The sequence below is a fragment of the Lissotriton vulgaris genome, chromosome 4_1 (genome assembly GCF_964263255.1).
Source record: "Lissotriton vulgaris chromosome 4_1, aLisVul1.2, whole genome shotgun sequence".
NCBI lineage: Eukaryota > Metazoa > Chordata > Amphibia > Caudata > Salamandridae > Lissotriton > Lissotriton vulgaris.
In genome coordinates this window covers 2,015,148,764-2,015,176,293 of record NC_141691.1, presented here as the reverse complement: position 1 = coordinate 2,015,176,293, position 27,530 = coordinate 2,015,148,764, and the positions used below count along the sequence as shown (strand labels likewise).

Here is a 27,530-nt window from a genome sequence, read left to right as displayed (position 1 = left end):
GGCGTCGTATCCAGAAATTGCGGACCGAGCGCCATCCAACAAGCATTGGTGAGCGCACACGCGCTGCAAGGTGAGCACACGCAAGCCCCGCTTTAGTGTAGACACAGGTAGCATGTTGTGAGTCGGCATGACTGAACGCATGTTTTCTTTTCTCGCAGCACCTCTTCGCTCCCCTATGATGGGAATACATCGGCTTTCTATACTATTTGAGGAGCTTTGACCCACGTATTAAGGTAGGCTGAGTGCAGTGGGACATCGGTTGAGATGGTGATCTCCCAGGTTCAGTATAGTGATTGTTGCTTTCCTCTTCCCCTTTTAGTAACACTGTGGTCCTGATGAGAACCTGTTAAGGATAGGGTTCGAAACGCGTCGACCTGACCCGGTCCCATATCATCATTGTTGTTATGGTTGTGTCATTCGAGTGATGGATTATTATTCCTTCTAAAAGAACTGAAAAAAAGTTTCACTTTCGTTTGAAATCTACAACTGTTATTTTTCTTGCTTTATTACAAACTGTATTATGATGATGGGACCCGTATGAATGTTTTGTATGTCTGGATGGCCAAGAATGTGTTGAATGCTAGTTTGAGTGAATTATGTACATACCAAAGTGTGTTTTTTCTTGTTTATATGTAAATGTATAGTACTTTCATACACAATTTTTTTGTATTTTTTGTATTCTCATGCCAAAAAACAAGCAAAAGACTAAAAAGCAAAATAGTCTGCTAAAAAATTAAAAGAAACGTTGCAATTTCAAAAGCCATTGTTCATGTTTATTGTTCATGTACAATTATCAAAATATTGTTTCAAGGAAAGCTGCTCAGCATAGGCAGGTGTGTTGTTTTTCAAGTTATTATTGGCTCAGCCTTGCTGAGTTTTGAGTCAAACCCTTACTGTTTTTCATACTGGTTAGCGGGCGCACGCTCGCGAGGTTCTGGTGGGCAGAGAAGGAGCTGCCACAGGACTAATCCTGTTGGAATAGTTTTTTCACTTTGTGTTTGTGGTGTGGGGTGGAGTCTATCTTTAATCCTTCCGTCTCATTTCTCTTCACATACTTTTCTAAACCCCCCCTTTTGCACGTGTGTTCAGTGTGGGTATGGCTGAACAGGACACGGTAGCTTACACAGAGGAACATATTCAAAACCTGATGAGAGATCCGCCTCCCTTTGCCTCTGCAACCCTCAGTGTCGCGGCCAACACCGTCAACGAATCCGATAAACTTATACGTCTACGAAAAAAACAAATTAGGACGGATCTCCATGGTCATTTTTTACTCCAGCATTTAAGATCAGGTACAATCCCCGCAGGACTTCAAATTCGCAACATCCCGGTCGTGTTTACGGACGACCCTGAATACAAAAAAGGATTCAGTGGGGTTGAAACAAAGTGCAGTAGGGACCTGATGGTCCTTACCATTGAGACCGCACACAGAATTTCAGTTAAAGAACTCGCTGAAATTGAAAAACTTGAAAAAGAAATTCAAGACAATCAACTCATAGCTGATTCAAAAGGACTCCTGGAGAAGGTTGAAAAGGAGATCGGCGAATTTAAGGACTTTACGGTTGCCCAAAAAAACAATAAGTTCGAGCTGGACAAGAAAAATTTCTCTTTGGAATCCGTATACCCCTACCTGAGGAAAGATTTTTACTCTAACTCTGAATCACGACGGTTCCTCCAGGATAACCAAGGCCGTTCTCGACGTGCCTTCGTTTCATTCTCGGATACATCTTCGTCTGGAAGTGATTCCAATAACGCTAATAGATCCTATCAAAATAGGCAAGGCAATCAACAAGACCAGGGACAACGTCAACAACAAAACCAGGCACCTTTTTTAGGACAAGGCCCGCAGAAACCGAGAGGTCGGTCACGTCCCGTCCAGCCATGGGAAATGAGGACACGATCCCGGTTCTACAAGAGTTAGACCTTCCATCCATCTTTAACTTATCTGACAGGATTTTAAATGAAGCTGAAACATCTATCTTGACGAAGGGCCTTGGATTTGTCCCGTCGAGACTTACAGACTTCACTAAGATGAAGTTAGAAACTTTGGAATTTTGTCGTAAGTTAAGATTAAAGACATTCTTCTCTGATATATGCGAGGAACACCAAACAGAAGTGACGGGATTAAGGAAGAAATCCACCTTTTGCCCAGCCGGCTCAAAAATTCCTAAAGAGATACTTACGTTTGAACGCACAGTTCTTTCAGGAATATCAGCACTTGAAAAGAAGCGGAATTTTGTCAAATTTAATCTCGCCAAAGCAGAGAAAGAAGCTTTGGCCACCTTGAAAAATGATAAAAACATAGTAGTCAAACAGGCAGACAAGGGGGGAGCTGTAGTTATATGGGACATCGATAAATATAAAATGGAAGCACTTCGACAATTGGATGACAATTCATGCTACAGACGCATCACAAAGAATCCCACACTCGAAATTCAGAGTGAACTATTTTCAGTAATTCAGAAAGGATTTGATCTAGGATTCATTGGACCGAAGGAATTCAATTTTTTACAGAACAAAAATCCACGAACTCCAGTCTTTTATTTATTACCTAAGATCCATAAGGATGAATTGAATCCACCAGGACGACCCATAGTTTCTGGGTGTGAGTCCTTACTAGAACCAGTGGCTAAGTATATCGAATTTTTTCTGAAACCCTTCATTGAAGAGATTCCAGCACATCTTCAAGACACCACGGCTTTCCTCCAAAGAATTAGCACAGTCCCCTTTGAACAAGGTTCCCAGCTCTTAGTAACGCTAGACGTCGTGTCTTTGTACACGCAGATTCCCCAAGATCAGGCCCTTGAGACACTAGCATGGTTCTTGGAGACACGTGTCAGACCTTGCCAAGTACCTTCTGATTTCATTGTACAGCTGGCATCCTTCGCATTGAGAAAGAATTTTTTCACTTTTGATTCCGACTACTTCCTTCAGGTGAAGGGAGTAGCCATGGGATGTCCCTTTGCCCCGGAACTAGCAATTATGTTTATGGGCCTTTATGAGAAGAAATTTATTTACAACGACAATCCCTACAGTCATCAGATCTCGCATTATATGCGGTATATAGATGACATCTTTTTCATCTGGACTGGGACTACAGAAACCCTTGGTAGGTTTGTTGAATGGCTCAATGGGCGCTCAAGCGACATTAAATTTAATTGCACATCGTCCAGCCAATCCATCACATTTTTGGACGTTAAAGTGGTCCCTGTCAATGGAAACCTGGCAACAACTTTATTTAGAAAAACAACCGATAGGAACAAGGCCTTGCTGTTTACCAGCAATCACCCCCGGAGTTTGAGAGAGAACTTACCCTTCGGACAATTCCTGAGGATCCGCAGGAATTGTTCAGACAAAGAAGATTATTTCCACCATGCCAATTCACTCATGGAGAGGCTTCTCCAGAGAGGTTACCCGAGAAAACTCCTAAAGCAATCTCTTAAGCGAGCATGGTGGACGCCCCGCGAAACACTAATGGTTAAGAAAGCCAGGGTCGAGCAGAATCGAATGGTTTGTGTATCAACCTTTTGCCCTGCTGCCAATCAACTTAAAAGGCTGATAAATCTTAATTGGCATCTAGTACGAGACCTACATGAGGACATGAGAAATTTACCACTATTTGCATTTAAGAGGGAGAAGAGCGTGGCGAATCATATTGTAAGGGCAGCCTTACCTAGTAAACAATCACCAACTCTAACAAGCCTTTTTGGCTTTCCCCAGACAAAAGGACACCACAAATGTGGCACTTGCATTTGTTGTCATGACACCATGGAAGAAACAGTATTCTCCTTTAACAACATCCACTGGAAGCATGAATCATTCACCAACTGCAAAACCAGGAATGTAGTTTACGCGATCGTCTGCCCCTGCCCCAAACTATACATCGGGAAAACATCCCAGGAGGTCAGACAACGTATCACGCAGCATAAATCGAGACTGCGCAGAGAAGTGGAGAATGCGCCATTGGTACACCACTGGTTGATGAATAAGCATGATAAAGATAACCTCAAATGGACCGTCTTGTCCAAAATCGAAAAAGATCCAAGAGGAGGGAATTCAGAACTAAGATTAAACCAAAGAGAGGCACTTTTGATCATGAAGTATGATACAGCAGTCAGTGGTTTGAACGAAATTTCGGAAATTTACAAAACTTTTCCATAATTTAGCCCACAGGACTTCATCTCCCAGAATTCTCCTTGATGAAACTACAACTCCCTTCATGCTTTGGGAGGCGTCCTCCACCTTTAGTCATTCGACAACACGGCTTCAGTAACCTGCAAGTAGTTGCTGTGTGAGGAGCGAGGACGTTCGAAAGACTGTTTTGAAAGTTCAAGTTGGTTTTTCAGGTAAGCGGACATCGGAACGCTCCAGCGCGATTTTGAAGCGGCTGCCGTTGCGCTCTCTCCCGCCTGCCCGATTCCAAACGTTGACCGTCACATTTTATCCCCAGAGGCGTCGTATCCAGAAATTGCGGACCGAGCGCCATCCAACAAGCATTGGTGGGCGCACACGCGCTGCAAGGTGAGCACACGCAAGCCCCGCTTTAGTGTAGACACAGGTAGCATGTTGTGAGTCGGCATGACTGAACGCATGTTTTCTTTTCTCGCAGCACCTCTTCGCTCCCCTATGATGGGAATACATCGGCTTTCTATACTATTTGAGGAGCTTTGACCCACGTATTAAGGTAGGCTGAGTGCAGTGGGACATCGGTTGAGATGGTGATCTCCCAGGTTCAGTATAGTGATTGTTGCTTTCCTCTTCCCCTTTTAGTAACACTGTGGTCCTGATGAGAACCTGTTAAGGATAGGGTTCGAAACGCGTCGACCTGACCCGGTCCCATATCATCATTGTTGTTATGGTTGTGTCATTCGAGTGATGGATTATTATTCCTTCTAAAAGAACTGAAAAAAAGTTTCACTTTCGTTTGAAATCTACAACTGTTATTTTTCTTGCTTTATTACAAACTGTATTATGATGATGGGACCCGTATGAATGTTTTGTATGTCTGGATGGCCAAGAATGTGTTGAATGCTAGTTTGAGTGAATTATGTACATACCAAAGTGTGTTTTTTCTTGTTTATATGTAAATGTATAGTACTTTCATACACAATTTTTTTGTATTTTTTGTATTCTCATGCCAAAAAACAAGCAAAAGACTAAAAAGCAAAATAGTCTGCTAAAAAATTAAAAGAAACGTTGCAATTTCAAAAGCCATTGTTCATGTTTATTGTTCATGTACAATTATCAAAATATTGTTTCAAGGAAAGCTGCTCAGCATAGGCAGGTGTGTTGTTTTTCAAGTTATTATTGGCTCAGCCTTGCTGAGTTTTGAGTCAAACCCTTACTGTTTTTCATACTGGTTAGCGGGCGCACGCTCGCGAGGTTCTGGTGGGCAGAGAAGGAGCTGCCACAGGACTAATCCTGTTGGAATAGTTTTTTCACTTTGTGTTTGTGGTGTGGGGTGGAGTCTATCTTTAATCCTTCCGTCTCATTTCTCTTCACATACTTTTCTAAACCCCCCCTTTTGCACGTGTGTTCAGTGTGGGTATGGCTGAACAGGACACGGTAGCTTACACAGAGGAACATATTCAAAACCTGATGAGAGATCCGCCTCCCTTTGCCTCTGCAACCCTCAGTGTCGCGGCCAACACCGTCAACGAATCCGATAAACTTATACATCTACGAAAAAAACAAATTAGGACGGATCTCCATGGTCATTTTTTACTCCAGCATTTAAGATCAGGTACAATCCCCGCAGGACTTCAAATTCGCAACATCCCGGTCGTGTTTACGGACGACCCTGAATACAAAAAAGGATTCAGTGGGGTTGAAACAAAGTGCAGTAGGGACCTGATGGTCCTTACCATTGAGACCGCACACAGAATTTCAGTTAAAGAACTCGCTGAAATTGAAAAACTTGAAAAAGAAATTCAAGACAATCAACTCATAGCTGATTCAAAAGGACTCCTGGAGAAGGTTGAAAAGGAGATCGGCGAATTTAAGGACTTTACGGTTGCCCAAAAAAACAATAAGTTCGAGCTGGACAAGAAAAATTTCTCTTTGGAATCCGTATACCCCTACCTGAGGAAAGATTTTTACTCTAACTCTGAATCACGACGGTTCCTCCAGGATAACCAAGGCCGTTCTCGACGTGCCTTCGTTTCATTCTCGGATACATCTTCGTCTGGAAGTGATTCCAATAACGCTAATAGATCCTATCAAAATAGGCAAGGCAATCAACAAGACCAGGGACAACGTCAACAACAAAACCAGGCACCTTTTTTAGGACAAGGCCCGCAGAAACCGAGAGGTCGGTCACGTCCCGTCCAGCCATGGGAAATGAGGACACGATCCCGGTTCTACAAGAGTTAGACCTTCCATCCATCTTTAACTTATCTGACAGGATTTTAAATGAAGCTGAAACATCTATCTTGACGAAGGGCCTTGGATTTGTCCCGTCGAGACTTACAGACTTCACTAAGATGAAGTTAGAAACTTTGGAATTTTGTCGTAAGTTAAGATTAAAGACATTCTTCTCTGATATATGCGAGGAACACCAAACAGAAGTGACGGGATTAAGGAAGAAATCCACCTTTTGCCCAGCCGGCTCAAAAATTCCTAAAGAGATACTTACGTTTGAACGCACAGTTCTTTCAGGAATATCAGCACTTGAAAAGAAGCGGAATTTTGTCAAATTTAATCTCGCCAAAGCAGAGAAAGAAGCTTTGGCCACCTTGAAAAATGATAAAAACATAGTAGTCAAACAGGCAGACAAGGGGGGAGCTGTAGTTATATGGGACATCGATAAATATAAAATGGAAGCACTTCGACAATTGGATGACAATTCATGCTACAGACGCATCACAAAGAATCCCACACTCGAAATTCAGAGTGAACTATTTTCAGTAATTCAGAAAGGATTTGATCTAGGATTCATTGGACCGAAGGAATTCAATTTTTTACAGAACAAAAATCCACGAACTCCAGTCTTTTATTTATTACCTAAGATCCATAAGGATGAATTGAATCCACCAGGACGACCCATAGTTTCTGGGTGTGAGTCCTTACTAGAACCAGTGGCTAAGTATATCGAATTTTTTCTGAAACCCTTCATTGAAGAGATTCCAGCACATCTTCAAGACACCACGGCTTTCCTCCAAAGAATTAGCACAGTCCCCTTTGAACAAGGTTCCCAGCTCTTAGTAACGCTAGACGTCGTGTCTTTGTACACGCAGATTCCCCAAGATCAGGCCCTTGAGACACTAGCATGGTTCTTGGAGACACGTGTCAGACCTTGCCAAGTACCTTCTGATTTCATTGTACAGCTGGCATCCTTCGCATTGAGAAAGAATTTTTTCACTTTTGATTCCGACTACTTCCTTCAGGTGAAGGGAGTAGCCATGGGATGTCCCTTTGCCCCGGAACTAGCAATTATGTTTATGGGCCTTTATGAGAAGAAATTTATTTACAACGACAATCCCTACAGTCATCAGATCTCGCATTATATGCGGTATATAGATGACATCTTTTTCATCTGGACTGGGACTACAGAAACCCTTGGTAGGTTTGTTGAATGGCTCAATGGGCGCTCAAGCGACATTAAATTTAATTGCACATCGTCCAGCCAATCCATCACATTTTTGGACGTTAAAGTTGTCCCTGTCAATGGAAACCTGGCAACAACTTTATTTAGAAAAACAACCGATAGGAACAAGGCCTTGCTGTTTACCAGCAATCACCCCCGGAGTTTGAGAGAGAACTTACCCTTCAGACAATTCCTGAGGATCCGCAGGAATTGTTCAGACAAAGAAGATTATTTCCACCATGCCAATTCACTCATGGAGAGGCTTCTCCAGAGAGGTTACCCGAGAAAACTCCTAAAGCAATCTCTTAAGCGAGCATGGTGGACGCCCCGCGAAACACTAATGGTTAAGAAAGCCAGGGTCGAGCAGAATCGAATGGTTTGTGTATCAACCTTTTGCCCTGCTGCCAATCAACTTAAAAGGCTGATAAATCTTAATTGGCATCTAGTACGAGACCTACATGAGGACATGAGAAATTTACCACTATTTGCATTTAAGAGGGAGAAGAGCATGGCGAATCATATTGTAAGGGCAGCCTTACCTAGTAAACAATCACCAACTCTAACAAGCCTTTTTGGCTTTCCCCAGACAAAAGGACACCACAAATGTGGCACTTGCATTTGTTGTCATGACACCATGGAAGAAACAGTATTCTCCTTTAACAACATCCACTGGAAGCATGAATCATTCACCAACTGCAAAACCAGGAATGTAGTTTACGCGATCGTCTGCCCCTGCCCCAAACTATACATCGGGAAAACATCCCAGGAGGTCAGACAACGTATCACGCAGCATAAATCGAGACTGCGCAGAGAAGTGGAGAATGCGCCATTGGTACACCACTGGTTGATGAATAAGCATGATAAAGATAACCTCAAATGGACCGTCTTGTCCAAAATCGAAAAAGATCCAAGAGGAGGGAATTCAGAACTAAGATTAAACCAAAGAGAGGCACTTTTGATCATGAAGTATGATACAGCAGTCAGTGGTTTGAACGAAATTTCGGAAATTTACAAAACTTTTCCATAATTTAGCCCACAGGACTTCATCTCCCAGAATTCTCCTTGATGAAACTACAACTCCCTTCATGCTTTGGGAGGCGTCCTCCACCTTTAGTCATTCGACAACACGGCTTCAGTAACCTGCAAGTAGTTGCTGTGTGAGGAGCGAGGACGTTCGAAAGACTGTTTTGAAAGTTCAAGTTGGTTTTTCAGGTAAGCGGACATCGGAACGCTCCAGCGCGATTTTGAAGCGGCTGCCGTTGCGCTCTCTCCCGCCTGCCCGATTCCAAACGTTGACCGTCACATTTTATCCCCAGAGGCGTCGTATCCAGAAATTGCGGACCGAGCGCCATCCAACAAGCATTGGTGAGCGCACACGCGCTGCAAGGTGAGCACACGCAAGCCCCGCTTTAGTGTAGACACAGGTAGCATGTTGTGAGTCGGCATGACTGAACGCATGTTTTCTTTTCTCGCAGCACCTCTTCGCTCCCCTATGATGGGAATACATCGGCTTTCTATACTATTTGAGGAGCTTTGACCCACGTATTAAGGTAGGCTGAGTGCAGTGGGACATCGGTTGAGATGGTGATCTCCCAGGTTCAGTATAGTGATTGTTGCTTTCCTCTTCCCCTTTTAGTAACACTGTGGTCCTGATGAGAACCTGTTAAGGATAGGGTTCGAAACGCGTAGACCTGACCCGGTCCCATATCATCATTGTTGTTATGGTTGTGTCATTCGAGTGATGGATTATTATTCCTTCTAAAAGAACTGAAAAAAAGTTTCACTTTCGTTTGAAATCTACAACTGTTATTTTTCTTGCTTTATTACAAACTGTATTATGATGATGGGACCCGTATGAATGTTTTGTATGTCTGGATGGCCAAGAATGTGTTGAATGCTAGTTTGAGTGAATTATGTACATACCAAAGTGTGTTTTTTCTTGTTTATATGTAAATGTATAGTACTTTCATACACAATTTTTTTGTATTTTTTGTATTCTCATGCCAAAAAACAAGCAAAAGACTAAAAAGCAAAATAGTCTGCTAAAAAATTAAAAGAAACGTTGCAATTTCAAAAGCCATTGTTCATGTTTATTGTTCATGTACAATTATCAAAATATTGTTTCAAGGAAAGCTGCTCAGCATAGGCAGGTGTGTTGTTTTTCAAACTGATGCACTCTGGCACATGTCTTGCAACTGGTATATACCCGGGCATGAGATATCACAGATGATGCATACTGGCACACGGTATGTAAAAGTTATACACCTGGGCACAAGGCATGGCACAGACATTGCCCCCTGACACATGGTCTGTAATGGATATATCCGTGGGCACAAGGCATGTCACAGACATTGCCCCCTGACACATGGTCTGTAATGGATATATTCGTGGGCACAAGGCATGTCACAGATGGTGTGTTCAGGCACATGGCGTATAATACGTATGTAAACGGGCACAAGACCCATTATAGATGGTGTCCAGACACAGGGTGTTTAAGAGGTTCATATCCTGACACGTCACAGATGCTGCAGCCTCACACCATCTCTTCTTGTTTCTCTGGCTTTAGACCATGCTGAAGCTCCTGGTGGCCGGCCAAGGCAAGTCCAAGACTGGAGTCCTCATCCCCATCCCTCAGTACCCGCTGTACTCCGCCGCCCTGGCAGAGCTGGACGCCGTGCAGGTGAACTACTACCTGGACGAGGAGAACTGCTGGGCATTGAACATCGCAGAGCTGAGAAAAGCGCTCAACGAGGCCAGGAAACACTGCGATCCGAAGGTTCTGTGCATCATCAACCCGGGGAACCCCACAGGTAAGGGGCCCAGTGTGCATGAACTGTGGGAACCCCACAGGTAAGGGGCCCAGTGTGAATGAACTGTGGGAACCCCACAGGTATCGGGCCCAGTGTGCATGAACTGTGGGAACCCCACAGGTAAGGGGCCCAGTGTGAATAAACTGTGGGAACCCCACAGGTAAGGGGCCCAGTGTGAATAAACTGTGGGAACCCCACAGGTAAGGGGCCCAGTGTGAATGAACTGTGGGAACCCCACAGGTAAGGGGCCCAGTGTGCATGACCTGTGGAAACCCCCTAGATAAAGGGCCATGAACTGAGGGAATCCCACAGGTAACGGGCCCAGTGTGCATGAACTAGGGGAACCCCGCAGACGCGTGGCCCGGTGTGCAACAACCTGGGGACTCCCACAGGTAAGGAGTGCTGTGCATAATTAATGCAAGGAACCCCGCAAGTAAGGGGCCTAGTGTGCTAGGGGAACTGCAGTTAAGGAGTCGAGTGTGTATCCTTCAACTACATAAGTCCCACAATTAAGAGGCCCACTGTGCATCAACTACAGGAACCCCACAGGTGAAGGAGATCTGTGCATAATTAACTTGAACCAAAACCAAAAAGGGAGGTACTCTCTGAACCAATAAGGGACAGGGTGAACAAGTTTAAAAGAAAAAGAGTCCCTGAGCAAAAGGATATCCCTTAAATCGTAATACCACCAGCCACAAAAATATTATGGACAGCAGTAATCGACCCAAAAAAAACCTTAAGATCCAGTCGGAACTATCTTCGTTCACTAAATTTGAAAATTGTAACTAACGTCAGTTTGGGAACTCTGTATAAGATACAATAAATTCATGCAACAATTAAGAACAATCTACTATGAAAAACAGTTAAAACCATCAGTTTATTTCTTAAAAGTTAACATATCAAGGCTTAAAAATCAATACATAATTCACACATTTGATCAAATAATAATACACAATGCACAATAAAAAAAACAAGAGTCGACGCGGCGTTTCGGTGTCTTATGGGGATGAGCACACCTTCTTCAGGACGTTTATAGCAGTGATGCTTCAACCAGCACCTGACCCTCCGCTGTTGTTTTCGATCCCAGGCCAGGTCCAGAGCAGGAAGTGCATCGAGGACGTCATCCGTTTCGCTGCCGAAGAAAACCTGTTCCTGATGGCGGATGAGGTACAGCTGGGATCTGTTTTTACTGTAGAAACAAACCTGTTATTTATCTGTGTCCTTCAGACTCCTTCCTGCACGAGGGTTCATTTTGTTATTGTTTTAACGGGCCTCACTCACTTCACAGTCACAAGACCTATCCAGGTGTTTTATTTTTCTCTCAATCTACATTTTTATTTTCTTATTTCTAAAGTGCACTGTCTGCACCCCCAGTACAGAGTGCAATAGGTCTTGCATTTACGCAAGTTTGAGCTATTGACTTTGCAAATAACAATGCCTTTTATTTTTGTTTTCGTTTTAACCCCTTCACTGCGGCGGCTATTCCGCCGCAGTGCTAAGGGGGCGGGGCGTAAGAGCGGCGGGCGCATGCTGGTGACGGAACCGCTCCGTCACCAGCATCGGTTGCGCTGTGCTTATGACGGAGCGGTTCCGTCATGGCCCCGCCCGCTCAATAGAACGCTTAGCGCAGGCGCGGAATTCGCGCCGCGCATGAGCGGCGGGCGGGCCATGACGGAACCGCTCCGTCATCAGCACAACGCCACCGCAGCTGATGACGGAGCGGTTCCGTCATCAGCACGGAAGAGGTTAAAAACATAAATAAAAGGCATTTTCATTTACAATGCCAATAGCTTAAACTTGTGTAACTGCGAGACCTATTGCATTGCAAATGCTTGTTAAAGTGACACTGAGCAGGACGAGTATTGCGAGTCGCAGTAAACGATCCAGTCCGGATTGGTGGTCCCAAAAGGAGACAGACGGTAACAAGGAGGGACTTAGAGAAAGAGCGTGGAAGTATCACTACGCACACCCCCTCCCACCAACTATAAACAACAGATGCCCAGGATGCCTGGGTTATCACAGGAAGCGGGGAGGTATCTTTTCATTTACACCCGCCAAGTTTCCTCTACACATACCCAGGCTGCCTGGGTTATCAGAGGGGCAGGGGCGTATCAGTACGCCCCCGCACACACAGTTTACCCTACTCCACTCTCGCAGGAGCCAGTTCCGTGCATTGTCACCACAACAGTAAACCTGGAAAGTGAGACCACGCCCATCCCTGGTGCACCGGTGCGTGCAGGCCCAGGTGCATGAGTTCAGGGTGTGCGCTGAACAACAATTAACTTGCTTCTTAGTTCACTTATGATATTGTTGTCAATCAGGGCGGGGGGGTATGAATTTTTCTAAGTTTATGTTTTGTGAATGTAAAACTTTTCCGCTTGTTAAAGAAGTACATTTTTTTAAAGAGCCTATTGTAGTTAATTATGATCTTTCTTGGGTGACTTCCACAGCAATATAATTTCAGTGCTCAGGCGCTAAGAGCAAGCCAGACTCTTGGCTCAGCTTTGACTTCAGAGGCCAGCCCCTGGCTTGGCTCTCTGTATTAATTTGTTGGCTCGCCCATTTCTAGCTGCTGTACTAGAACAACCCGAACCATGGTTTACGTACAATGCTGTAACAGTACAACCCCAGATTTGAAGAGGTATAGTGGGGGGCTTCTGTTTGAAGTGTCAACAATCTACAACCTTTGTAGGCCATGTACAAGAATGCAGAGAAAAAACATACGACCAGCTGAGAAAGGACGTTGCTGTTTGCCAGTAGTTGCATCACTGTACGTAAACACCCAAAAAGTGCTCACTTAAACAATCGTAACATTATTGCTAATGAGCACACACAGTAACCGTGTGCCAGCCACGCGTGTAAGTCAGGCACCCATCGGTGTTCGTGCCCGTAGGCACTTCTCAGCAGACGGGCAGATGACTTAATTAGGAACTGCTCCAAATGAGTCGTCGTTAAATGCTACTTTTGTTCCTGCACATTACATGATAGCTAAAACACGAGATCAGGGGTACTTTATGTCCGCCCTTTCCTGCTTTCCTATTGCCAACACAGTTTTAGGACACAGTGGGACCCGTTTTTAAAGGGACACGGCGCAGGACCAGTATTGCGAGTTATGCACAGGGCGGTAAAAAAATTTGGCACCCTCCTTCTTTTTGCTCCTCCCCCTTGTGCATGGTGGGGCTGCAAGCCTGAAAGTGATGAAGGCAGGTATTGGGCTGGAGCACTGGCTGCAACCGGAGTTGAGGTAGTGTTGTGTGTGCTGAGGCAGAGGTTGTAAGAGAAGCCCCATATAGGAAAAAAAACACAAACACTAGAAAGCGGACACTGCATCTGGTGGAAAGGAAACCAGGCATACGAAGGGCATTGATGGAGGGGGGAGGAATGGGGAACAATGGCGCCCGCAGATTTCTTAAATGCAAGGAGTACGTGCAGCAGGGGGTACGGGGGATTGAGCATATTTAAGGGAAAGCGCAACATGGGTTTTATAAAAAAAGTTAAAGTTAATACAGCGAGCCGCATATAAATAAAGCTGTGCTCGCCATGAAGCTGAAAGCGCAGGTTAAATAAAAATAAGCATTTCACACCGTAATTGAAACAAGCAGGAGGGAAGGGGAGGCAAGCGTTCTGCAGTTGGCCATGGAGCAAGTAATCGAGCAATAAGGGATGGAAACTGGTGATCGGGAGACATCACAGGACTGACTGGAAAAACATAGTGCGTACGGAGTTATAAAGGACACTGTAACGCCGCAGTACACGATCGAGCCCGGATGGGCCGCCTCAAAAGGAGACAGGGCGGTGACAAAAAAGCCTGATTTTCAATGAAAAGCCAGCGTTTAGCATAAATGAAGACACCACCCAATCAAAAAGAGGGGCGGGGCTTCCACTCCAGAAATCCTTATCGATTACTATAAGCCTCGCAGAGTATAGAGCGCATGTGCGCTCCAATGCTAGGCGAGACCTAAAAAGCCACTGCTTCATTCTGCACTTCCGATTAGTGGTCTGTCGAGCTTGGCCCTCCCCCTATTCCTGTTAGGTGTGTTAGGAACAGTGGCGGCTGCCGCAAACAAAGGGTAGTAAGGCGGGTGGAGAGAGCGTGGGGGGGCGGGAGGGGGTTCACTGATGGGGGTTAGAAATAATAGATTCTTACATTTTTTTTTAACTTACTTGCAGCATCTTCCTGGGTCCCAGCAGCCCCTGAGACGGATCCCATTTAATCACCATGCTACAGAGCAGTGTAGGGATTTGTCTGAGTGGGCAAGAAAGATGCTCTGCTCAGGCCAGGGAGTCTGTGGGGGGGTTCTGCTGCCTGGCTGCTCAATGCAGCCGGGCAGCAGAACCCTAAGTGTGCATGTGTGTTTTGGTGGGTCTGAGACAGCCAGCCAAACACACATGAGCACTTTGTGAGTGCACGTAGCACTCTTACTCACCCCCTCCCGTGCCTCTGCCACTCCAAACAGCATTGGCTCAGAGTTGGCAAATGCAAAATAAAACAGTGCAAGAACGTTGTTTTATTTACCATTTGTAGGCTCTGAGCCAGGCAGTGGGGCGATGCTCCTCTGCCATTGGAGAGGAGCTGCCAGTGGTTAGGAACTTACGAGTCTTACTGAACAACAAACTTTCCAACACTGATCAAGTAAATGCTGTAACCATGGATGCTTTTTTCACTTTGAAAATGATTTTTAAAATTCTTCTTCTCTTACCTAACCACCTCTAGAAAACAGTGGTCACTTCCTTAGTCATCTAAAAAATAGACAATTGTGGGCATTAGGATAAAGCCCATTACAGTAAAGTCTTGAATAAATTGCAAAGACCACAGAATGAGACAGCGCATCTGCTATGGAAGGTCCCCAAACGCCGGTCAATGTCCCAGTTCATTGTGAAGCTTTACTGGTTTCGGGAGAGACAGAGGATTACATTCAAAGCCTTGTGTATTGTATGCAAAGATCTGCATGGAACTAGTCCTGGGTTTCTGAAAGTGCATTACTTACTACTCACCAACTTGTTATCTTAGATCTGCATTAGCCAAACTTGTTTCAGTCCTTAGACTCAAAATTGACAAGTGGGATGAAGAAGATTTGTACCAGGAGCCTCAAAGGACTGCAACAATCTCCCCTTTTTCACATTAAAGCCCAACCTGACCTTTTGGCAGGCAGCCATCGAAACTTGGCTTTTTGTTGCACTCTATCTGACTCATTATTAGAAATGGGATTTTTGGTCGGCTAGGGCATGTGCCAAAGTCGGGTGGAGTGCAGTGTGTAAAGCATTTGCACATACCCTACAATAATACAGTCGAAGCACCTCAAAAGGACACCACACCAGTTTAGAAAAATATCCAATATTTTTATAAAATTAGGGCAAGACTAAGACAATAAATATCCACAATACAGTACTAAAAAATCTTCGATTATCAAAATATGCTTGAAAAATAGTTCCTTGATGTCGATAGTTCCGTCCGGGGCTATCCGGTGTCGTGAGCAAACAAATTCAAACAGTTCTGGCTTACCGCAGAGTTGCGGGCCAACTACGGTGTCAGGACGACCAGCAAACAGTACCTTTTAGAAATGCAGGGCGTCGGCGACCTCTCGTTGAGCTTCCGAAAGCACGGCGTCCGCAAGCATCTGTTCCGGAAGCGGGTGCAGGAGTCGTCGGGGCCCTTTAAGTCACAGCCGTTGCAGATCGATCTCCTCTCTGTTGAAGTCGGGAGCGCTGGCGTTGGCAGGTTCGTCGCATGCTGCGGTGCGAAGTGCAGCGTGCGGTGCCCTCAGGATGCGTTGCGAGCAGCGGCTCCGTGGCGGCATCTGATGGCATCGTCGGTGAGACTAGGGTCGCGGTGCGAAGTGAATACTGTGCTCGTTGCGTTTCTGGCAGGTCGCGGTGCAAGCGGCAGCGTCGTCATTGCTGAAGCACTGTTGTCGGCTGAGGAACTGGAGTCGATGGCGTCTGTAGGCCAAGGCAGCGGTGCGGGATGAGGGCAGTGCGTTGTGTAACTTTAGGAGCGGTGCCCTCAAAACACGATGCAAGTAGCGGCGTAGATTTCGGCGTGGAGCGGTGGTGTCAGGGATACCAAGGCGTCGTCGTGAACAAGGCGATGCGGAGTGCGGTGCCCACAGGTTGCGGTGCGAGCAGTGGCTATGTGGCGGCGTCAGAAGGCACGTAGGTAAGACCAGGGTTGTGGTGCTACATTGCGGTGGTGCCCTCTGTGGTGCCTTCAGGACACTGAGTCGGCAGCGGCGCCGTAGATGTCGTCGGGTTGCTTTTATTCTGTTGCAGCACAAAACACACAGACCCAGTGCTGAGGGCAGAAGAGCTTGAAGTCTTTGATGTTCCTGAGACTTCTTGAACAGGGGGGCAAGCTATACCTCAAGCCCCTGGAGAAACTCACAAAAGTAGATTGCAGAAAGTTCAGTCCAGTCCTTTCACTCTCCAAGACAGAAGCAACCACTGCAGGCCAACACAGCAATTTGGTAGTTCCTCCTCACAGCTTCTCCAGCTTTTCTTCTTGGCAGACTTCCTGGTCCAAAAGAGTTTTAAAATTCAGGGGTCTGGGCCCCAATATTTATATCCCAAAATCCTTTGATCTCTTAGGCAGAGAGTGTCTGTGCCCAGCCAGAACCAGTTCTGCCTTCTCTGGTATGACTTCCTGGCAGGAGGCAGAGGCGGCATGGTCAGAGGCAGACCAGGCCCTTTGAGGTGCAAGGAAATCTCCTCCCCCTTCCCCAATTGCAGCCCAGGCCTATTCAGTGCTTTCCTGACCCCCGTAGACTATCTGGAGCCACTCCTGCTCCCCAGCCTTCTGTCATCCAACACCCAGATAGGCAATCCACATTCCAGCAGCGGCACATGGAATGCTGGGCAAGAAAATAACTGCTTTCTAAAAGTGGTATTTTCAAACACAGAATGTAAAAATCACCTTCACGAAAAGATGCATCTTTAGCTTCTGAGTTGAGGCATACTAAACTTTATTTCCCTACCTAATTCCCTGAGCCAGTTATGTTTTATAAGATGTTATAAACAAACTCCCCATTTTGTCCTATGGGGAACAGGTAACCTTGCAATGGCGAAAAACGAAATTGGCCGTAATTCGCTCTCCGTACATGCCACACACACCGGGGCATGTCTTACCTTTCACATACACTGCACCCGGCCTACAGGGATACCTTGGGCCTACCTTAGGGGTGGCTGGCATGTAAGAAAAGGGAAGGTGAGGGACTGGAAAGTGAGTGCACTGGCTAAGTCGACATTGCAGTTACAAACTGGGCGCAGACTCTGCAATGGCAGGTCTGAGTTACCTTTTCAGGTCTACTCACGTGGGTGGCACAATCAGTGCTGCAGGCTCACTAGTCCCTTACAAGATAAGTTAATGTAGGTAGCCACAAAGTTACAACCAAGATTCCAGACTGCTGCAGAGGGGACACCATGCCCTCTCGGACCCTTCCCTGCTGAATCGGAGTGCAGGATATTATCTCAGCCACTTTGCCCTTGGTCTCCTGTAATTCCCATTAATTTAAGGTCGTATCATCCTGGGCTCGCTCGCTACTCCTCAATTCCGGCCTCTAATCTGGTTGCATTGCCATCAACCTGACCGTAATTGGTCCCATGTTCACAATACCTTCCATAAGACCCACGCAGCTAGGCTCCACACCAAAGGACATCTCATCAGACCGATATTCCTCCGGCCTATTGTCAAATCATTATTTCTACTCTTGCCTCTCTCATTCCCGTGATTACACGCAACTCCACTACCAATTGGGACCACCCTTCGGTAGTTTGCCTCTAGAAACTTCCCATGCATTTGCTTTATGCTTAAGTCCTGATGATGATCCCACAACCTGGTTGGCGATCAATACATTGTCAACACCAACATCTTAAAGTCGAAAATAAAATTAAGGAATTTGTTGAGTACTTTTATTGTGACTTCTACTAATTTGCATTTCACTTTGTAAGTCACTTTTAAGTCACCTACCTGTGGTGAGGAAATCGGCTGATTTCCCAATACCCCTTCACGCCTTGCCCCCTCACTGATTGTATACTGTTTTGTTGGTATCTTTTTTTGTCCATTTAAAATTAAAATATTATCTATTCAGACAAAAGCAGACCCAATCTTGATTGTAACTTTGTCGCTACCTAAATTATCTTGTAAGGGACCGCTGTCTCTCAGAATTTACCTTTACAATTGGTCCCTTTTGATTACATAGGTCCCCTTGTCTCCTTTTCCTGCAGGCCCACTAGTAACATTTGATTTACAGGCCCTGGCACACTCAGTGCACTTTACTAGTGGCTAACAAGTAAATCAAATATCCAATCATGGAAACACCAATCCACAACACAATTTACCACAGGAGCACTTGCACTTTACCACTGATCAGCAGTGAGACAAGTGAGTAGACACATTATGCCAGCAAAAACAGATTCAAAACCGAGAGTTCTGATAGATACATCTGCCGTGTGGATTCCTCACCTTGTGAATATCCCCCTTGCGCCAGCAACGTTCGGAAAATTCTTCGTAGCACGCCGGCGTGGACGACGTCATAGGAGCACGGCATCGCTCGCGACTCCGTCTGACGTCACCGACTCCATATAAGGACCACGTCGGCGTGATGACGTCAGTTCCCTTTTTTCCGCGTTGTCGACGCTAACGGTTTCTGGGATCTTCTGCGATACTTTTGTATCTTTTCGCTGTTTAGCTGATTCTGTTTCTCTGTTGGAGTTCACTTCAACGCCGAAGATGTCGTCGAGGAAGACGGGTTTCAAACAATGTGGTTCCTGCTCCCGGATGATGTCGATCACCGATCCGCATTCCGACTGTCTGTGGTGTCTTGGTTCGGGTCACGATGTTCAAAACTGTCGTTCCTGTGACAAGATGAACCCCAAGGCCTTGCGTGAGCGGGAGGCGAAGCTTCTGCTTGCAAAGGTGAAGGAAAGGGAAGCCGGAAGGTCTTCGAGGTCGGTGTCCAGGCGCTCGAAGTCGAGACAGCTGTTGCGGTCGAAGTTGAGGACGGCTTCGAGGGGCAAGTCGAGGTCGAGAGAGAGATCGAAGTCCAGAGGGAGGTCGAGGTCCGGATCCAAGTCGGCCTCGGGCCATGCTTCGGGCTCCTCGAGAAAGAAGCATAAGAGGAGTAAACATCACTCCAGACACCACTCTGGCAAGGAGTCTTCGGATTCGAGGAAGAAGTCACGAAAACATCACAAGGACTTTGTGTCTCCTTCTCCTGCTCGATCTCACGTTGGTTCTCCAGTTCAAGAGCCGGAACAGGATCTGGAGTCGCACCATTCATCGGTGCATGAAGAAGAGGTTCCTCGAGCACCGACTCCGGATGTGGAGCCTGAAGAGCATGAGGGCCAGGGTGCGCCTTTGCCGGATCAGCCTCCTTCGGAGCGGCCGTTGGGTTCGTACCCACCCTTTCCAGGTCCAGGTCAGGATCCCTCGCAGTTTTTAAACGCCATGTTTGGTGTTTACTCGAGGGCAATGTACCCCTCTGGTGCGCATGTTGGTCCCATGGGTCCTTTGTCTTTCAATTTGGGTGTGCCCCAGACTTATGCCCCGGCCCCCTTTATGCCGTTTATGCCGACGCCTTGTACTCCTTGGCTCGGTTTGGCGCCGCCGAGGTCGTCGACTTCGCATGCGGCTTCGCCGACTCCGGATCGGCCTCGTGGTGATTCGGATCGGGGCGCTTCCCGTCCTCCGGCTCCTCGCTCGACGTCGGCTCCGGCGCCGTCGGAGTCGTTGCCGGATCCATCGACTTCGGTCCGTATGGAGTGGTCGAGGCGCAGAGCTCAACGTCTCTTGGAGGAGAAGGAGTGTATGGACTCCGAGGTTGAGGAAGGGGAGTTGCAGGATCAGGGGGATTGTTTTGAGGACCTTCAAGATGCAAGTGGCCTGGAACTTTCTCCTGAGTGGGGTTTGCCAACCGTTTCAGACGCTCCTTCTAAGGACTTGGCACCCTATCATGTTGTTATTAAGAAGGCTGCAGAGTTGCTAGGCTTGACTTTGCCCACAGTTGAATACAAGCCCAACATCCTTACGGAGGTTTTGCATTCGCCTTCTTCAATTGTGGAGCCTACTCTTCCTTTTACAGATGCATTGACTGAACCAATTAAGGAGGTCTGGAAGAGACCTTTGTCTGCTCCTGCGGTTTCCAGGTCTGTGGCAAGGCGTTACAGGGTGGCTCCTGATGACCCTGAATTTCTTTCCTCGCATCCTGCACCGGAGAGTCTGGTAGTGCAGGCCGCCTGTTCCAGCAGGGCTGCGGGCTCTTTCCCTCAGGTGCCGGCAGACAAGGACTCTAAGAAATTGGACCAGTCTGCAAAAAAGATTTTCTCCTCAGGTAGCATGGCCTTGAAGTCCACCAATGCTACTTGCCTTTTGGGGAGGTACGTTCATGCTTTAATGGACTCTGTTAAGCAACTTTCTCCTAAGCTTCCGGAGGACGATAGGAAGAACTTTAACGAGGTGGTTGCTGATACTCAGGCTGCAGCTCGTATGGTTATACAGAGTGGTATGGACACGGTGGACTCTGTTGCCAGAATTATGGGCTCTACTGTTGCTACAAGGAGGGCCGCATGGCTTAAGTCCTCTGATTTTTCTTCTGATGTTCAGTCTACATTGTTGGACTTGCCATTTGATGGGACAGGCCTCTTTGGCAAGAAGGCTGACGTAGCTTTGGAGAGGTTCAAGGACAGCCGGGCTACGGCGAAGTCTTTGGGCCTTCAGATGAGGGGCTCTGCGGCTAGGAAGTACAGGGGTTTTGGCAGATCCAATTTTCGTCCCTACAACCAGGGACAGCAGCGTCAAAATCCTCTGTATAAAACCTACAGAGGAAAGCAAAGGGGCCGTGGTCGTGGACGCCAGGCCTCCTCCTCCTCCTCCTCCTCTTCCTCTAATAACCAACCCCCTCCCCCTGCAGCAAAGCAGCCCTAGATCTGCCATTCTGGATCATGTGGCTCCGGTGGGGGGTCGGCTTACTCATTTTCTACGGGATTGGGAATCGGTTACATCAGATCTTTGGGTTCTCAATCTCGTAGAAAATGGGTATGCTCTTCCTTTCCAGGAGTTCCCTCCCAATTACCCTCCTTGCCAGGGTTTTTGTTCGGAGGACCACCTTGTTCGCCTGCAGGAAGAAGTCCTGGCTTTGTTCAGGAAAGGTGCGATGGAGGTGGTTCCAGAGCAGGAAAAGGGTCAGGGGTGCTACTCCCGGTATTTCCTGATCCCCAAGAAGGATGGCAGGTTACGTCCAATCCTGGACCTCAGGATTTTGAATCTCTATCTCAAGCAGGAGAAATTCAAAATGCTCACTCTTGCGCAGGTTCTTCAAGCGCTGTTGGAAGAAGACTGGATGGTGTCGATCGACTTGCAGGATGCGTATTTTCACATCCCAATCCTGAAGTCGCACAGGAAGTATCTCCGATTTACGGTGGGATCGCAACACTACCAGTTTGCGGTCCTTCCGTTTGGTCTTACTACTGCGCCTCGAGTTTTCACCAAGGTGATGGCAGTGGTGGCTGCACATCTCAGGAGGTCGGGGATACCTGTATTCCCGTATCTGGACGACTGGCTGATCAAGGCGGAGTCGCCCGAGAAGGTGCTTCATCACCTGCAAGAGACATCGCAGCTGTTGTTCAGGTTGGGTTTTTCGATAAACGTGCTCAAATCTCACCTGGTGCCCTCCCAGCGCAACCTGTTCATAGGTGCGGTACTGGACACTACTGTATGTCGTGCATTCCCTCCTCCGCAAAGGATTCGCGACATTCAGGAGATGATTCCTTTGTTTCACAGTGGAGCGGTTGTTCCGGTCCTGAAGGTCCTTCGCCTGCTCGGTCTGATGGCTTCTTGCATTCTCCTGGTCAACCATGCAAGCTGGCACATGAGGGCACTCCAGTGGTGCCTCCGCAAGCAGTGGTATCAGCACAATGGAGATCTCGGGGAGTCAGTGAAGATCTCCAGAGAAACTGCAGCGGATCTGTCTTGGTGGGGCGTGGAAGGCAATCTGTCTCAAGGAAAGCCTTTTCAGCTTCCACCATCGGTGGCCACGGTGATAACGGATGCATCCACTCTAGGGTGGGGTGCTCATCTGGGGGATCTGGAGGTCAAGGGTCTTTGGTCTCCAGAGGAAAGGTTGCTTCACATCAACCTTCTAGAATTGCGGGCCATACGTCTGGCGCTCAAGGCATTCCTCCCTTCCCTTCGCGGTCGGTCGGCCCAGGTCCTGACGGACAACACGACCGCGATGTGGTACATCAACAAGCAGGGAGGAGTAGGGTCGTGGTGTCTTTGCAAAGAGGCACTGCGTCTCTGGTCCTGGGTTCAGGACCACCAGATTTGTCTGATGGCAAATCATCTGGCCGGAGTCCTGAACGTACGTGCGGACATTCTCAGTCGGCAGTTCTCTGCCGACCACGAGTGGAGGCTTCACCCGGAGGTTGATCACCTCATCTTTCAGATGTGGGGGACTCCTCGGGTGGATCTGTTCGCCACTTGCGAGAATGCTCACTGCCCGTCTTTCTGCAGTCTCCAGTATCCGATGCAAGGAGCATTGGGGGATGAGTTTCAGTTGAGCTGGAGAGGTCAGCTCCTTTACGCGTTTCCTCCCATACCCTTGATTCCTCGGGTTCTGAGGAAGATTCGCCAAGACCGGGCCCAAGTCATATTGGTCGCCCCGGATTGGCCAAGAATGGTGTGGTACACAGATCTTCTCCACCTCTCCTCTCACCCGCCGCTCCGTCTCCCTCTCAGGGCAGACCTCCTCAGATGGAGGGGCAGGTTCTACACCCCCACCTCCAGACATTACACCTTCATGCCTGGAGATTGAACGGGGCAATCTGAATTCTTTCTCTCTCCCTCACGATGTGGTGGATGTCATACTCTCTGCCAGGCGCGACTCCACCAAGTCCATTTATTCGTATAGGTGGTCTAAGTTTGTAGCTTGGTGTAGGGAGAGGGATGTTGACCCGTTAAAGGCTCATTTATCTGATATCTTGTTGTTTGCTCTTTCTCTGGCACGGCAAGGGTTTGCTGTTGCCACTGTCAAAGGTTATCTTTCGGCCTTATCGGCTTTCCTCTGTTTGCCGGATCAGCCCTCTCTTTTTAAATCACCTGTGGTATTAAGATTTTTGAAGGGACTCACTAATAAGTTCCCTCCTTCTCCCTTTATTGTTCCTCATTGGGACTTGAATCTTGTGTTAACCTATCTGATGGGTTCTTAGGACCAGGGCTGCTTTTCTGCCTAAGGTGGTTACTCCCTTCCACCTAGGTCAATCCATTACCCTTCCTACCTTTTATCCTCCCCCACACCCTTCCAAGGAGGAGGAGAGGCTTCATCGCCTGGACCCGAAGAGAGCGGTTAGCTTCTATCTTGCTAGGACTAAAGACTATCGAATAGATGATCAGCTCTTCGTGGGTTTTGCTGGCTGCAAGAAGGGCAGAGCGGTGCACAAGCGCACACTTTCCAGATGGATTATTCTCTGCATCAAGATTTGCTACTCTCTGGCGGGTAAGGACCCTCCTGAGGGTATTAGAGCTCATTCAACTAGAGCGAAGTCTGCTACTTCTGCATTGTCTAGAGGTGTTCCTGTTGAGGACATTTGCAGGGCCGCGACTTGGGCCTCCCTCCACACTTTTGCGAAGCACTACTGCTTGGATGCTGAGGTGAGGAGGGACGGCCACTTCGCGCGCTCTGTTCTCCAAGATTTCCTGGTGTAGCAGAGTGGACACCCTCCTCCGGGAGTGGGGACTGCTGTGGGACTCTATTCACAAGGTGAGGAATCCACACGGCAGATGTATCTATCAGAAGAACAAGTTACTTACCTTCGGTAACGCTTTTTCTGGTAGATACAATATCTGCCTGTGGATTCCTCACTGACCCACCCGCCTCCCCGTTGTCCACTCTGCTATACCTGGTTTTATATGCAAATGTATTTATCTGATTTTGTATAGTTTTGCACTTTAATTGCTTTTGATTTGCATGTGCTGTGTAGATTGTGTATATACATATATACGTACTTGTTGGTCCGTCCGGGTGCCTCGAAGGCACGGAAAAAAGGGCGGAACTGACGTCATCACGCCGACGTGGTCCTTATATGGAGTCGGTGACGTCAGACGGAGTCGCGAGCGATGCCGTGCTCCTATGACGTCGTCCACGCCGGCGTGCTACGAAGAATTTTCCGAACGTTGCTGGCGCAAGGGGGATATTCACAAGGTGAGGAATCCACAGGCAGATATTGTATCTACCAGAAAAAGCGTTACCGAAGGTAAGTAACTTGTTCGCCAGAAAGCAAAAACTCAGGAGAAACATGTCAAAAGATGCCAAGTCTAACACTCATCCGTTCACCTTCCCTCAGCTATTGCCAATACGCCCTTGGGGGCATTGGAGTGCTTTACAAAAACACTTAACATAACCTATTCGAGTGAAAAATAAGGATGAATACGTACGTCTTTTGTACTTGTAGTAGTTGGTGATGAATGGTAAATATGATTCTGTAGTGCCACTAGCACCACCTTGTGGCTATATTTCAGACTGCAGCCGGTACTGCCAGAGGCGAGTAATTCATCGTTTAGCATTCAGATGAAACCATACATACATGGTATTGTGGTTGATTTTATTACTTTATTTTACGTTTTTATATAGCGCGGACTTTACCCGAAGGTGTCGGAGCGCGTCACAATAGGAACAGAACTGATATATGAGGAGAAAATTACAAGTGAAGAGCGCTTACATTGGCCACAGTCAGAGTTCCGCTTGACTCATGGTATGTGGAGGTTCAAATGAATGAACGGCCTTCGCGCAATAAACAGACCACGCAGTGTGTCAGCGTAAAAGGCCATTTTATTAGACTAGGCTGCGTAATCTTTACATAACAATAAACATCAACAGGTAAATAACATCAAACCCCACTCACACTCCTCTCTCATCCGCTTCACCCGTTCCACCTCATCACAAACCACTACATGCCCCATACCATACCTTATTCATACCCAGCAATCACCTGTCATCCAGCCCGCTCCTTGTGTCCTTCCAGTCATGCCTCTATCCGCCATTCGAACTCCCCCCCCCCCCCCCCCAAGGGATGGGTGTGCCCGCTCTTGACCCCCCTGTCCCTTCAAAGTACCGCCTAAAGCAGCTCTGGCAACGCCATAGACTGACCCGAACCACACCTCCAACTGCCGGGTGGGTGGGAGGCCTTTTGCTACCCTCCCGATGGTGCCAGGCGCAGGAAGAGGAAGTTCCCTTCCTCCCCTGCGCCTTATACCCACCCCCTAAACTCCTCCCCTTCCCCTGCCTGTCCTGTCCCTGCGCGAAAGACCCCCGTGGAAGACTAGTCTGCGACTGTGCTTCCCCCGGGGCCCGGCATCGCGCAATAAAGAGACCACGCAGTGTGTAAGCGTAAAAGGCCATTTTATTAGACTAGGCTGCGTAATCTTTACATAACAATAAACATCAACAGGTAAATAACATCAAACCCCCACTCACACTCCCCTCTTATCCGCTTCACCCGTTCCACCTCATCACAAACCACTACATGCCCCAAACCATACGTTATTCATACCCAGCAATCACCTGTCATCCAGCCCATTCCTTGTGTCCTTCCAGTCATGCCTCTATCCGCCATTCGAACTCCCCCCCCCCCCACCAAGGGATGGGTGTGCCCGCTCTTGACCCCCCTGTCCCTTCAAAGTACCGCCAACCAGGGAACCCCCTGTAGGGCGGTTCCCTGCCCCTCCCCCCCCTCCCCCCCCACCCCCGGACCCGCAGGTCCACACCAGGCACACCGTTCGCACTCACTCCCTGCAACACCAGATCGCCTCATTCCACAACTTGCTCACCACATCTCTCATTTCCATCATGTAATAGGCGTTTCCCAATTGTGACAGGTGCACTCCATCGTCTCTAAAAACTAAAGGTTCCTTCAGTCGAATCCCTCCGTGTGAGATCACTTTGATGTCCTTGTCCCCGCAAAAAAGTCTCATCGCCCTATTGAGTTTCCTTCGTGCCTTTTCAATTGCCCCGTGCTTCATTGCCCCTCTCCATACTTTCCTGGGGACCAACTCCGTCCAGGCAATGCAGGTCCCTGCAAGCCTAGACCCCTCCAGATCCCTCTGCATAAGCTGTAAAAGCGCCAAACCAGACAGTTGTACCAAGTAATTTTCTCCTAGATGGATAATCAACAAATCTGGGCATCCTCTTTGCGGAATCATCTTCGCGAGCCAGGGCAGTAGTGCCCCCCATCGCATGCCACCTTTGCCCCACCATTGTTCCTCATGCAAGTGTCCTTTCAGACCCAGGTTACGGCTGTACACCTGTTGTTCCGCATATTTGGACGCCCAATGCACGAAGGAGTGCCCAACAATCCATGTCACCGTCTTAGTCCCCGTTCCACCCATGCAACCTACGAAGAGAAAGATGTTCGAACAAGAACAGCAAAAAATTCCACGTCCCACTCAACTGCCTACCTGGGACCATCTCATTTTCTCACATACCTCTCACAACATCGTGACTTCCACCGCCCAATCCGCCTAATCCTGTCCCAGGACCACCCCAACCAGGCCGCAGCTGTCGCAGCCCCAATCCTAAAGGAGTGAGTCCCGAAGCCAGACGCATCCAGACCCAAACGTCGCAAAGCCTTGCGCAACACCGCAAATAATTGGCCAGCCGTCATTCGCGCGCCCGATGCGTGACAGAAAATCTCACCTTCCGACACACTCGCCATCCCCAGGAAAGTCCGCCATTCAACCACCGGGCATACCGCCCCACCCTCCGTCTCATTCAGCCACACCCATTTACCCCTGCCCAACGGATCAGTCTTCGAGCACCGCAACCAAATTCCCAGGCGACCTCAATCCACCCGAATCTCCTCAAACAACCTGCCAGCCATCCTCCTCGTACCTAACAGTTCAGACACCCTAAACGCCCCAAAAAACATCCACACCATACACAAACGAAAGAGGCCAGCCTCAAAAAGGTCGTAGCAATATTCTGGCAACACCCCAACCAGCCGGACCAATAACTCAAATGTAACCGCCTCCCGCAGCCTGCATCCCCACTCCTACATTCCCTGCCCCAACCCCATAGCATCCTGTTCACAATCACATCTTTAGTCTGGTCAAAACCCAGAAACAAAGCACAGTAAAAGGAGATCCCCGC

At 47.7% G+C, this 27,530-nt stretch overlaps 1 protein-coding gene across 7 annotated transcripts in view; it reads left to right on the top strand.

Moving 5' to 3' along the window:
• The window catches only part of LOC147724882 (alanine aminotransferase 2), a 1,140,553-nt gene that overhangs the window by 1,056,560 nt on the left and 56,463 nt on the right, over positions 1–27,530 (top strand). For all 7 annotated transcript variants that reach the window (XM_086966412.1, XM_086966408.1, XM_086966411.1 and 4 more), the window contains 2 exons: positions 10,152–10,395; positions 11,483–11,562. In XM_086966412.1, coding sequence (XP_086822538.1) covers positions 10,152–10,395; positions 11,483–11,562 — 324 coding nt within the window. The remainder of the gene's footprint in view (positions 1–10,151; positions 10,396–11,482; positions 11,563–27,530) is intronic.